Source organism: Poromitra crassiceps (assembly GCF_964638095.1).
Source record: "Poromitra crassiceps genome assembly, chromosome: 16".
NCBI classification, from domain to species: domain Eukaryota; kingdom Metazoa; phylum Chordata; class Actinopteri; order Beryciformes; family Melamphaidae; genus Poromitra; species Poromitra crassiceps.
In genome coordinates, this window is record NC_139645.1 from 4,427,544 (window position 1) to 4,440,673 (window position 13,130).

Consider the following 13,130-nt stretch of genomic DNA (forward strand, 5'->3'; position numbering starts at 1 on the left):
CCAGCACACAGTGTGGACATGTACTTACAGTGCCTCAGGCCATGTCAAACTGTTCAGTACTGAGATCTGACTCTGAGCAGCTGGCTCTTATTCAAGTACACTTTTGCTCAAAAATCAAATATTGCAGAGCCAAGAAGAGATGTAGCAAAAGCACAATTGGTTACCTGGCAAAACAATAATCATTACAATAATTACACTTTTCATGTTATCCCTCGGATGTTTGTCTGCATTGTCCATAATAAAATTCATTCATTCATTCATTCAATACTGATACTGATTTAATTCAATAAGCTTGATGGATGTAATGAGCAGGGTTTCCGTGGTCCCCTAATTGCAGGACATTGTCCTGTAAAATTCATCAAAGTCCTGCAAATTAAAATCTGCAGGAGACTGTGTCCTGTAAATTATCTCCCTACACAATTAATTCATTGTATTAAAATGGGCTGCACACACATTCACAGTCACACACACATCCTTCTATTAAATAAATGAATATTATTAATGTTTTAATGACTGTGTGTAGTAGGCTAGGATGGTGAATGAAACAACATTTAAAATTAGGCTACATTTATTGATCGGACGCGCACTGATTGAATGCAGGAGGCCGCTGTAGGCTACTGCCAACGTGCTGCAACACTAATTCAAATATATGTGAGCAATAAGTTTGTGATTTTTTGGGGGGTTTATTTTCAAAAAGTAAGATTAAAATATTATGAGCCATAGTTATTTCAAAGAGTGTTTATTCCAGAGCCATTATAGTTATTTCAAAGAGTATTGGTTTTGCCCTAATGAACGCATGCCGTGACGGTGTGGCCTGAGTCTAGTGTCGGGAGTCGGAACAAATGATAGGCTAATTGAGTCTTATTGGCCTGGTTTATACTTTCAAATAAAAAATATAAATCTACATGGCTAATTATGCATTTAATTCTTTATATAGCCTAAGCCTATATCAGTTGTTTTTAAGCTCAATAAACACAGATTTAATGTCCTGAATTTATCCCACTTGTCCTGTATTTGAGATCTTGCAGGACACGTTGTCCTGCACCGGTTTCTCCTAGCAGAAACCCTGGTAAGGACATAACAAAGAGCAGAACCTCAGCACTCACTCAGATAGAGCCTATCCCAGAGTGTGTGTATCTTCTCACACGTCTCCACTCTCACATTCTGGAGGAAGACACCCAGCGAGAAGAACGAATCCACATTCATGAACTCATTGAATCCAGGCAAAGAAGAGAAGACGCCGGCGATACATCAATTTTACATCTTCAAAACGTGTTCAAGTGAAGACCTGCTTCTGTACTATCACAAAATGGCCAATGCACAGTTTTTAAATTAGAATCCGTCTTTTAATGGGTTAGGGGAGCGGACCGAAGCGGACCACTAAGTCCATCAGGCTCTGGACTCTCCACAATCAATTCCATTTCCATTGACTGAATGCCAGGTCACTGATGGTTCATTATTCAGCAGGGCAAAAGCTAGATTACTTAAGGCTCTTTCTTCCTGGAAAACCCTCTGTGGGCAGAGCCGTGTCTGTTCATGATGAACAGGGAGGTCTTTGCGTTTAAGAGGTGTTCGTTGGACTAGAAAAAAAAACTCAAGTGCACAAGAAGTGCTAATACCTATTACCCTCATACAATAAGGAAAAAGGCAGAGGCAACTGTTCAATCCACAATCCACTTAGCCTCAAGTCATACGCAGACACGTCGAGGTGAGAGGGAAAGCTGCGAGTGTTAATTAGCAGTGCAGTGCTCGGAATATTCAAGCTCGTTACCACAGTGGGCTCCAGGTAACTGGACAGGCTCGTTACCACAGTGGGCTCCAGGTAACTGGACAGGCTCGTTAACACAGTGGGCACCAGGTAACTGGACAGGCTCGTTACCACAGTGGGCTCCAGGTAACTGGACAGGCTCGTTAGCACAGTGGGCTCCAGGTAACTGGACAGGCTCGTTACCACAGTGGGCTCCAGGGTAACTGGACAGGCTCGTTAGCACAGTGGGCTCCAGGTAACTGGACAGGCTCGTTAGCACAGTGGGCTCCAGGTAACTGGACAGGCTCGTTACCACAGTGGGCTCCAGGTAACTGGACAGGCTCGTTACCACAGTGGGCTCCAGGTAAATGGACAGGCTCGTTACCACAGTGGGCTCCAGGTAACTGGACAGGCTCGTTACCACAGTGGGCTCCAGGTAACTGGACAGGCAGTTTCCTCCTTAGTAACAACGGCACTTTGTGTAAAACTGCATGGAGAGTAGGGGTGTCAAAAATAATCGATTATAAGATGCATCGCGATGCGGACGTGCACGATTCTGCATCGATTAACAAATATCAAAAATCGATTATTTAAAAAAAAAAAAAAAAAAAATTATAATCAAATAAAATAGAATGCAAGTACATGCAGTTGTTTATTTTAATTATGGATCATAATACAATGCAATTCCAAATGCACTTTTATTTTAAAAGTAGCCACACAGTGAGAAAAAAGTGAGAAAAAATAAATCATGTATTGCGGAAAAAGTGATGCATCGATTTAACACATTGAATGCCAGCCATGTTTTCATTCCTGTAGGTAAGTTGTGCCAGGGGTGTTTTTGACGATTCTGGCTCATTTTAGAACAGCCGAGGATTCTTTTCTGTTAAGAATTCATGAACACCAATCATCTAAAAATAACTAATAGAATGTGTGCTTTCTCTGTCTAAAAGAGTTAGTTTGCAGAGTTAGTAGTTATGTAGATATTAGCCGTTGAGTACAGCATGGTTTCAGCGTCTGGAAATTTATTCAGAGATAAATGGCTTTTTGTGAAACAGTCACTTTAACCATTCATTTTTGGCATCAGTAAGACCGTCAGACATTCTAAACAATAGTTTTGAACAGTAATTTCCTCCATAACAACAGGAAACACCCCTCTCATTCAAACTCCTCCCTCCGTGTGTCTTCTCCTCCTTCCTCCTAACAGCGGGCGTGTCAGAAGCGCGTTGTGCTGCCTGCCTGTCTGTCTGCGTGCCTGCCTGCCTGCTTGCCTGCGTGCGGGGACGAGTCTGAAATGGATTACTGTAAAATCGCCAAGCCATTTCCTTGAATGGCTTGCTCCCGCGGTGTGTGTGTGTGTGTGTGTGTGTGTGTGTGTGTGTGTGTGTTCGCGCGTTGCTCCGCGGCTCTGGGGGGAAGAGATCTCTGTCCGTTCTGTGTGTGTGTCCGGGCTTCTGACTGTAAAATCGCCAAGCCATTTCCGCGGGAGGCGGCTGCTTTTGGGTCCCGTGGCTGTGGCTTCTCTCGGTCTCTGTCGCCACTTAGTGGTCGGTAAAATAGATTACACACATGCTCTTGCTCCAAATAGTTATCTCGAAGATGTAAAAGGGGTTGATTGATGTCCCACCGTCAAAAAAAAAAAATGTTTATGTAAGACGAGTTAGCTCGTCCTTGGCACTTAAGCGCTGGATTATGTAAGACGAGTTAGGTCGTCTCTGGCACTTAATGTGTTAAGATGCATCGCGATGCATCGTGATGCATCGTTTAATCGAATCGAATCGAATCGTTGACAGATGAATCGTAATCGAATCGAATCGTGAGGCCAGTGAAGATTCCCAGCCCTAATGGAGAGCAACAGTAAAATTGCAATATAGCAAAACAATTTTTTATCCAAACACATTTATGCAATTGGCTATTAGATGCCCACGTATATAATAGCCAATTACATTATACAGCTGGTATCTTGAGTTTTATGGTAGCTGCCTAAATGTTATATAACCTGTTGCCCAGATTATGATGATGAACATATTGTAGTGTAAATGAATGTAATCTACATTAAGAATAATTGACCCGAACAAACTAAACGCTTACCTTCCACCCCGCTGATGCACTTGACTCGGTCGCGGACCTCCACGTTGTAGCCCTCAAACGACATGAAGACGCCGTCGGGGTGGTAGGGCTCGCGCTGCGCGTACACCTTGGAGTAGCTGTGCTGGAACTCGAAGCGGTCGTAGCCGTCGTACTGCACCACCTTGCCGTACACCTCGAAGTACCTCTCGATCCAGCTGAAGGGCAGGTAGACGTCTCCGCCCTCGCGCCGGCCCTTGACGGTGGCGTCGTCGTTGATCAGGCAGTCGATGTCCTCGTACTTGATCCCGCCTCCGCCGACCACGGGCGGCGGCTCGGGCGGCTGCGGAGGCTGCTGCTGCTGGCTGCTGATGCTGGCGTCGCCCCCCACCACCACCTCCTTGGCACTGGGAGCGGCGACCAGGGCGGCGCGGGGGAGGAAGCGCAGCGAGGCGTCGCTGGAGCAGCGGTTCCACAGCAGCACGGTGATGAGCGTGAAGAGGGCGCAGATGACAATGAGGGTCTTGTAGTTCACCCGGGCGGCCAGGCAACGCATGGTCACTCAAAGCTCACCTGGCACGACAGAAAGACAACAGTAGGAGGATACGTTAGTGGCATATAAGGCGTGTATGTTTGATGAGAAGCAGGTTAGTTCAAAGGAGGTGAGTTCAAAACCTCCTCAAGCATCTGCTGATGAAAAGACATGACCTACAACTTCTCAGCAGTGTAGTAGACTCTGACAGCCCGCTGTGGAATATGACAGCAGCATCATGAACATTATGTCAACAGCCCCGCGTCACTACAAAATGATGTGAGTGTAGAAATAAAACCCGACACTCAAATGATTGTTTCTACGTTCTGCACCAATTGTTTACAGAGCTTCGCTTTTTACGGCCTCGTTTCTTTGATGGCTGAACAGGATGAAATGATTTTGCGTTGACCCATCATGCCCGACCGAATCACTGTTAATAAAGAGTGAAGGATATCCGATCGACTGAAGAGATGCATCTGCATATTAGGAGCGGGACATTTCAAAATATCGATATGATAATAAATAATAATAATAATAATTGATTGGATTTATATAGCGCCTTTCAAGACCCTCAAAAGCGCTTCACATATCAGGGGAGGGAGGGGGAGGGAACTCCAACTCATCCACCACCGATGTGTAGCAGCATCCACCTGGGTGATGCACGGCAGCCAGTTTGTGCCAAAACGCTCACCACACATCAACTATCACGGTGGAGAGTTGAGGACTGAATGTGCCAATTAAGTAAGGAAGTAAGTAAGATATATCATGATATTTCCACATTATCGATACACTGGTGCTACCATATCGTGATACCATATCGTGATACCATATCGTGACATTTAACCAGATTTGATTTTTTTTTGCATTATTTTACACCAGGGGTGCCCAAACTTTTTTGACCCAAGATCTACTTTTCAAGTAGCCAGCCTCCCGAGATCTACCAGTCCAGTTTCAACATCGCAAACGCACACACATCGTTTCCAGCCTGCAGTAACTAACCTCACAACACTTTCTCGTTGTCCCACAACCACTTGACATTAGGGCTGTGAATCTTCACTGGCCACATGATTCGATTCGATTACGATTCAGAGGGCTACGATTCGATTCGATTACGATTATCGATGCAGCGGCATCACTTTTTCCCCCAATAAATGATTTATTTTTTCTCACTTTACAATACAATTGCATTGTATTATGATCCATAATTAAAATAAACAACTGCATGTACTTCCATTATATTTTATTATAAAAAAAGAAAAAAAAAAAAAAGAAAAAAAAAATCCCCTCAATGCCATGCGATCTACCACACTACCTTCGCGATCGACCGGTCGATCGCGATCGACGTATTGGGCAACCCTGTTTTACACAGATTGAAAAAACTATATCCCTGCGTGTGCGCAGTTTGGCACAGCACCAGAGGAGACTGAGATGTGAAATAGAGTGATTGATACATATATTATAGATATAACACTCTGATTATCACACCCAAATGATATATAAAAAGAATATAAAAAAAATCAAGACCACAAGAACGGCCCGGGCCCGAGGATTGGAGGGGAAAAAAGAGTTCAGGCAGAGACTTTAACCTCTACCAGTCCCGGGTACCGCCGATGGACTCAGCCAATCGCAGACAGCCGATATATTCGTCTGTTTCTTGGTGAGGAGACTGCCTTCAAACAACTTGGATGAATCAGAAGCACCTGAAGAGAGAGGCTGGTAAAACAGAGGGAACGGAGAGACCAAAGTCTCGAGATGGATGGAGAGGCCTGAAATAACGCATTGAGCCAATCGGGCGTGTTACAGAGCCAATCAGTCTGGCTCCATGCTTCATGTCGGCCATGTTTCTCTGGCATTTTCATCGACCCGGCAAAAAAAAAAAAAAAAATCAATAGGTAAACTGGGGCCGCCTCCTCCACACACTAATTACAAATTTACTGCAGAGAAATTTACAAAATACAGCGATGACAGAGCGGGACCCCTCTCATGACCTGGATTCTTCCCAACCGCCATCAGCCTCACCAACAAGGCCTGGAAACCCCTTCCGCCAAGGGCCTCACCAACAACCCCCCCCCCCACACACACACACAAACTCACTACCTCCTCCTAAACTCAACTGAACCCCCCCCCATAAAATTGGAACTCATACTGTATCTAATTTAATGCCTGTCTAACTGGGACTGGTAAATTGATGTAAATTCCCTCCACATTAATGCCTATTTGAATGAATGAATGAGCTTTATTTGTCATTGAAATTGAAGCAATCTCCTATGTGCGTTTAGACAAGACAATAAGTTAGGTAATAAAGATAATGGTATAAAAGTACCGAGGTAATAAAGGGTAAAAGGGTAAAGGTTTTAACTAAATTTAACTTAGCCTGTAAATTTCATGTACATACAATGTAAACTCTTATCTAACTCTGACTGTAAATCTCATGTAAATCCAACGTAAATTCATATTTATCATGCACAGAACACTTCACCACTCATGTACATATTGTATATATTGACTCGATTTGATTGCACTTGCAACCTTGCGATTGCCGTTAGTTATCTTCCTACTTCTTATCTCTGTATATTGATGTAACCGCTACGCTGCTGTAATGGCAAAATTGTTAGTAATTATGTGTGTTCCTACAGTATAAGATGTTTTTCCACTATGACAACGGATGTTTCGCCCCAGACAGGAGTTTCACTTCTATATGAAACGACCAAGGGACCCCTGTTGAAAAACAAGGATGTGTACCTGTCCGTTCTTCGGTTTCGTGTCCTAAACAGATATTATGAAACAAACGTGTTTCTCCATCTCCTTAGAGCTGTTGTGCAGGAACGCACGTACACATATTAACACACCCCAAGAACAGTGGACGGTTGAAGGTAAACACCCAAATGAGTTGGCGAAATTCGTTATCTGCATAGCAACACATGGGGGACTTCCCTTTCTCTGTCGCCCTCTCTGTGACTGTATAAAAGACTCACCCTGTGCGGAGGAGCCTCAGTTCTATCACTGACCAACCTTGTTATTTGTTCTCAGTGAAATTACTCAAATCTGCAGATTAAATACTTCATTGCTTTCAAGGGTGCATTCTGCTTTGTGACATTTCTTCATCTGGCTATTGCTCGTTCACCGAGGTTATATTATTTTTTCCATAACACTGCATACAGACACTAAGACAAATTCCTCGTATGTAACTTGCATACTGTGGCAATAAAAGTGATTCTGATTCTGATCATCTCAATGCCTCAGCTTAAACCAGACACTCCTAAGAAGGTCAGTGCAATGAATGGGCATTTATTTGGACAATGGGGGGGCAATCTGCACACAGCAGCAGCAACACAAAGTCACAAAATGCGAGTGCTGCGAGTCGCTCTGTAACAAAGTTTGCTCTGTGGATGTGTTCTCTGAAAAAGGCGAGTGGGATCAGAGAGGGCTCTTCTCTAACGAGCAGCGTTGAGGCAGTGTGAGGTGAGCTTTGCTGGAAGATGATGAAGTACAGGTCCTCCTTGTTAATTAAAAAGGCTCAGCAGCAAAAGGTGTAAAATCCAAAAAGTAACACTTCCTGCCTCCAATGTTCTAGTTTCTCAAACTTGTTGTTTTCCTATGAAAAGGTAAAAAAAAATAAAAAAATCTGCCTTGGCTGGCATATCTCTGCTGGGTAAATTATTGCCACATATAAAAAAAAAAAAAAAAAGTATCATTGATATTTGGAGAAGTGTCAGTGTGGTGAGGAGATGAATGATCTGGGCTGGTTGGTGGGAGCTCTGACAATGCTGAAAATACAAGGCGCACCTGCTGCACCCCTGGAAGATGAGTAGCGCCCGCCTTGTCAGGGAAGCCACTATAAATAATTGGGCTCTTTTTATGGTAGCTTGCTGCCAACGTCGAGGCTCAAGGTGGACGGTCATGGGCTCTCGGGCTTTGCAGCGTGGGGAGCTGTCCTAAGTCGCTGAGTTACAGCCTAAAATTGACCAGGCAAAAAAAAAAAAAAGTACTGGAATACTGAAAATACTACTATACTATTACATCAATTCATACTTGTTTTTTTCTTCTTAATGATAGCTTTGCGGAGAGATATACATAGTCACTCATGACATCGTCACCGATGACATCACACTTGCTCAGTGTCATCGGTGTGACATCGTCGGTGACCTGGCCACTTTCTTTCATGGGGACAAAGAAGTGTATGACATCGATTCGACCGACCTGGCCACTTTCCTTTCGGGCGACTTTAGCGTTTGTTCACACCAGGCGCTTAACAGAAGCAGAGCTGAAGCTGACTGAGCTCACTCACGCTAAACCGGTCACACAAGAAGCACTCTCTTTTCCTCGGCGCTGCCTTGGCCCCGCCCACAACTAGTATTGACTTCATGCCTGGCAGCTTCACGCTTGGAAAATAGAACTGAATCCTGAACGATCGCTTCAGCCTGGCTTGAGCGTGGCACGCGCGCGGCTGGTGTGAACGGCCTCGCCTGTTCACAAGGACGCAGGAAAAAAAAACTTGTGGCTTCAGCGTAGCTTCGGCGTTTGGTGTGAACGCCCTTGTTTAGCCTTTCTTTCTTTCTTGGGGACATACAGACAGACAGACAATGACATACATAACCTATTATAAACGACTTGGCCCCTAGTGGCCACGCCGTAAAAACCTGCCATGCTTGACAGATTGAGGCAAAAAGACAGTGGAAAAGAATCTTTTCGGGCGTACACACTCCCAAATGTCCCGTTTGAGGAGATTGGAAGGCGTTTGAAAAAGCAGGTGGCGGCTTGTTGAGACCTGAGCTTTTTAAATGATAAGCATCAATCTTGGTGAATGTCCTGAATGATCAAACATGGCTCCTCCCCTCTGTATGTATTGTGTTTGCTGGTAGCCAAGGTGATCGCACCTGGGTTATTAGGCCAATTCTTTCCATCCAAAATGCTGTGATGCACAACCATTCATTCCCAGGACAGAGGGGGAGGGAAACTGTCTGCATACTCTCTCGTAACGGACGAGCCCGTCTTTTATTGTCACACGAACACCACAACACATGCATGCGGCCAAAACACACTCATGCCGACGGTGGCCGGTGAAAAGTGTCCTCTGCATTTAACCCATCCAGGCATGTCCTTTCCTCCGAGGGGCAGGCCAGGAGCAGTGGTCGCTTTCTCGTACATTGTAGAATGAAGCAGGCTTTGGGGCGTTTTTGGTATTCTTGTCAAATCCAATTCACTATCATTTGATTCTTTATTGATTGCCAATACTAATTATTATAATGCACTTTTTTTTATTACGAGAAAACGTTTCTAGCAAATGAACAAATGTATTATTACTTTTATAATTATTACTGTAGATTGAATTTAGATCCTTAACAAGTGGGTCTTCTTCTCACATTTCTATTAAATCAAATAGCTTTTACAGTGACTAATAATAATGATGTCTGATGATTTTGCATTCAAATAAAGCCTCAATGTATTAAAATCCACAAACTGGGATATCAGTACTACCTAAAAATGAAGCTCACCATTGCTCTGTGATTTTCCCCTACTCTCTTGAGGAAGGCAATGTGGAATTGGGCGACCTTCTCGTGGAGACGGTCAACTGAGAGAGTCGGTACCTCCATCAGTGACCAATGTGGACAAGGGGGTCAGTGGGAAGTTTGAGCCATGTGGCTACTGGCTAATTAAGAAAATAGATAGAACATATTTAATTGTAATTGTCATTAATTTACATGTAAACATTAGCAAAAGCATCAGATTGATGTGTGTGGTGAGGCTGGATTAGGGAGATATTTGCTGGAATGGATACAGTAGCAATAATCTCTTATATTACTGCACCATGCTGAGAGAAATTATTTAACATGTTGTTCCTTTCCCAAGGAACACATTCTTACTTTTGCATTTTAGCAATCTTTTTTTCCCTATGCTCGTAAATCTAAGCCAAACCTCAGAGCCCCCATTCAATCAGCTATGGTTCCATCTCGCTTTGCAAACAGAGCAGTGTGGAGATAAGTTGTATACAGCAAAATGATAATGGGAATCCTCTTCAGCAAAGGCACCTGTGAGTGTGCAGCTGGCTACTGCTGCTGAAACAATCCAAGGGAGCGATGTTATTACCGTGAGCAACCACATGACGAGCATGTGAATTACATTCTCACTCTCAGGCATCAATATGCAGAGAATCACATCAGCTGAAAAGGTGGCCGGGTGCAGCCTGCCAGCCAGCCATTAGGGCTGTGAATCTTCACTGGCCTCACGATTCGATTCGATTACGATTCAGAGGGCTACGATTCGATTTCGATAACGACTATCGATGCATCTTGATGCATCTTAAATCGATGCATCACTTTTTTCCGCCAATACATGATTTATTTTTTCTCACTTTCTTTTTGCTCACTGTGTGGCTACTTTTAAAATAAAAGTGCATTTGGAATTGCATTGTATTATGATCCATAATTAAAATAAACAACTGCATGTACTTCCATTATATTTTATTTGATTATAAAAAATAAAAAATAAAAATAATAATAATAATAATAATAATAATAATAATAATAATAATAATAATAATCAATTTTTGACATTTTGTGAATCGATGCAGAATCGTGCATGTCCGCATCGCGATGCATCTTATAATTGATTATTTTTGACACCCCTACCAGCCATCCATTCAGGACCTACAGCACACACTGGCAGGATGCTAAAGCGGTCTCAGAAAATGATGGCCGACCCGACCCCAGCCCATCCAGCACATCAACTCTTCAGGGTCATCCCCCAATGGCAGAAGACTGATGTCGCTGGCAGTACCAGAACCTCCCGTCACAGGGACAGCTTCTACCCAACTGCCATCCGCCTCTTTAATGAGACACGAAAGGCCCCACAAAAAAAGGACTTTATCACGTAAGCACCCCCACCACCTGAATCACAGGAACTGGCCAATCCCACAGTTCTACGAAATGTGATGCCGGTTCTACATCGCCACCTCTAGGAGGCAGTGCGTTCAGATGCTACCTGAATCTGATCATTAAATACATGAAGAAGACTGATGATCTTTCCCATGAGAAGTGAAAACAAACGTCACATGGCCTCTCCTTAACCCTCCCAAAGGGTGGAATTTCCTATGCTGTGGTTGGACTGCACCGTGGGCCTGGCGCCACCAGGGGCATCGGAAGCACAGGGGGCCACATTGTCCTACTAAGCAGACGTTAACAGCCATTATGGGCGAGGGGGTGGAATAGTGGGGGAGAGACGAGGGGGGCTTCTAGCGCCGGGGACCACAGAGGGCGAGAGAGGCTTTGCTTTCAGGTTTTATGGTCCTTGTGACTGGATGCTTTCAGTCCATTAGCCTTATGGCTGTTGGAAGCAATTCACTCGCTCGTTATGTTTCCTCCATCTTTATATTGCATCGGGCTGGTTATGTTTCCTCCATCTTTATATTGCACTGGGCGCCGCGCGGAGACGCTGTGGCAAAACGAGATGAACTGTAACACAATGTGACTTGTCTTCTCCAAATGCGAGCTGAAGCCTTTTCACTGGGGGCCATAGCAGAGAGCTCCAGGTAAGAGCGACTATGTTATGTGATACACACCGTGATACGGATAGCGTAAACATCACATGTGCCAAACCCCCTTCAGGCCATTTTTGTCACAGCAAAAGATCAGAGACCCAGAACGCACAAAGCACGCTGCCAAGCCTTGAAAATCATATCAGCGGATGAAAAGGAGGCGAATCAAAACGCAGAGCACCGCTACGAGGCATCGTTATATATGGTGAAAAATGCGGACCGACACCGACGGCGATGCTCGGAATACGCCTCGACACCGCCGGAATTGGTGTATTCGATTCGAGGTATGTTGGAAACGATGCTTTGAGATGGTGATGATGAAAGGAGCGGGGAACATTGATGCAAGGACCAGGAGAGCTGTAAACACAGAGCACATATGGCCATACACACGGTGGTTTTGGAGATCACCACAGGCCGGACTCCGATGGCGCAGAGTACCTTCCCGTAAAGCTGAACTGCGACGATGGCTCGTTAACATATCAAAGATCTCTGGAGATGCAGCGGCTTCATGAAATGCACCGAGCGATCCCAACAATTGCACCTCAGGTGCTGGACGGGCTGTTCCGAGACGGCAGCTGGAGAGTTCATTTGAAACACATTAGCAAAACGGCACGGCTTCATGAGAACAGAAGGTAAAATGATCGGGACGAGGGACAAAGTAATAAGAGGAGCAATCAAACACAGAGAGAGAATAAAGGCCTATGTCCACCGGCTGCGCTACGGCTCCGTGCGGCTGCCTGAACGGGCCCACGCCGATGTTCATCGTGTAGGACGCACGCGGGATCCGACGAGAATGGAACAGGTGCGTCTTTTTGCCCTTAGTCTTCGTTCACACCAGAGGCAGAACTGATGCTTGGCTCACGCTGAACGTGAGCTCAGGCCTAACCGTTCACACCAGACACTCTCCTTTCCTCCTCAGCCCCGGGCTCAGAGCTGCTCCACCGGGCCCCTCCCCCCCTCCATTCACTTCCTGCATGGCAGCTTCAAGCTTCACGCGGCACGCTTGGAAAATAGGACTGAATCCTGAACGATCGCTTGAGCGAGGCGTGAGCGTGGCTTCGGAGTGACACGCGCGCACGTGGTGTGAACGGCCTCGCCTGTTAACAAGGACGCCTAAATGAAACCTGTGTGTTCAGCGTAGGTTGAGCGTAGGTTGAGCTTAGGTTGAGCGTTGCTTCGGCGTATGGTGTGAACGGCCACTTACTGCATACGTTGCCTGTTTCAGTAGCAGTACCGCAGCTGGTGGACATTGG

General features: G+C 45.0%; 1 protein-coding gene across 1 annotated transcript in view; it reads right to left on the reverse strand.

The window, feature by feature from the left end:
• Positions 1-13,130, reverse strand: part of glceb (glucuronic acid epimerase b) — a 100,596-nt gene that overhangs the window by 20,458 nt on the left and 67,008 nt on the right. The window contains exon 3 of the mRNA XM_083652617.1: positions 3,836-4,384. Coding sequence (XP_083508743.1) covers positions 3,836-4,367 — 532 coding nt within the window. The 5' untranslated portion in view covers positions 4,368-4,384. The remainder of the gene's footprint in view (positions 1-3,835; positions 4,385-13,130) is intronic.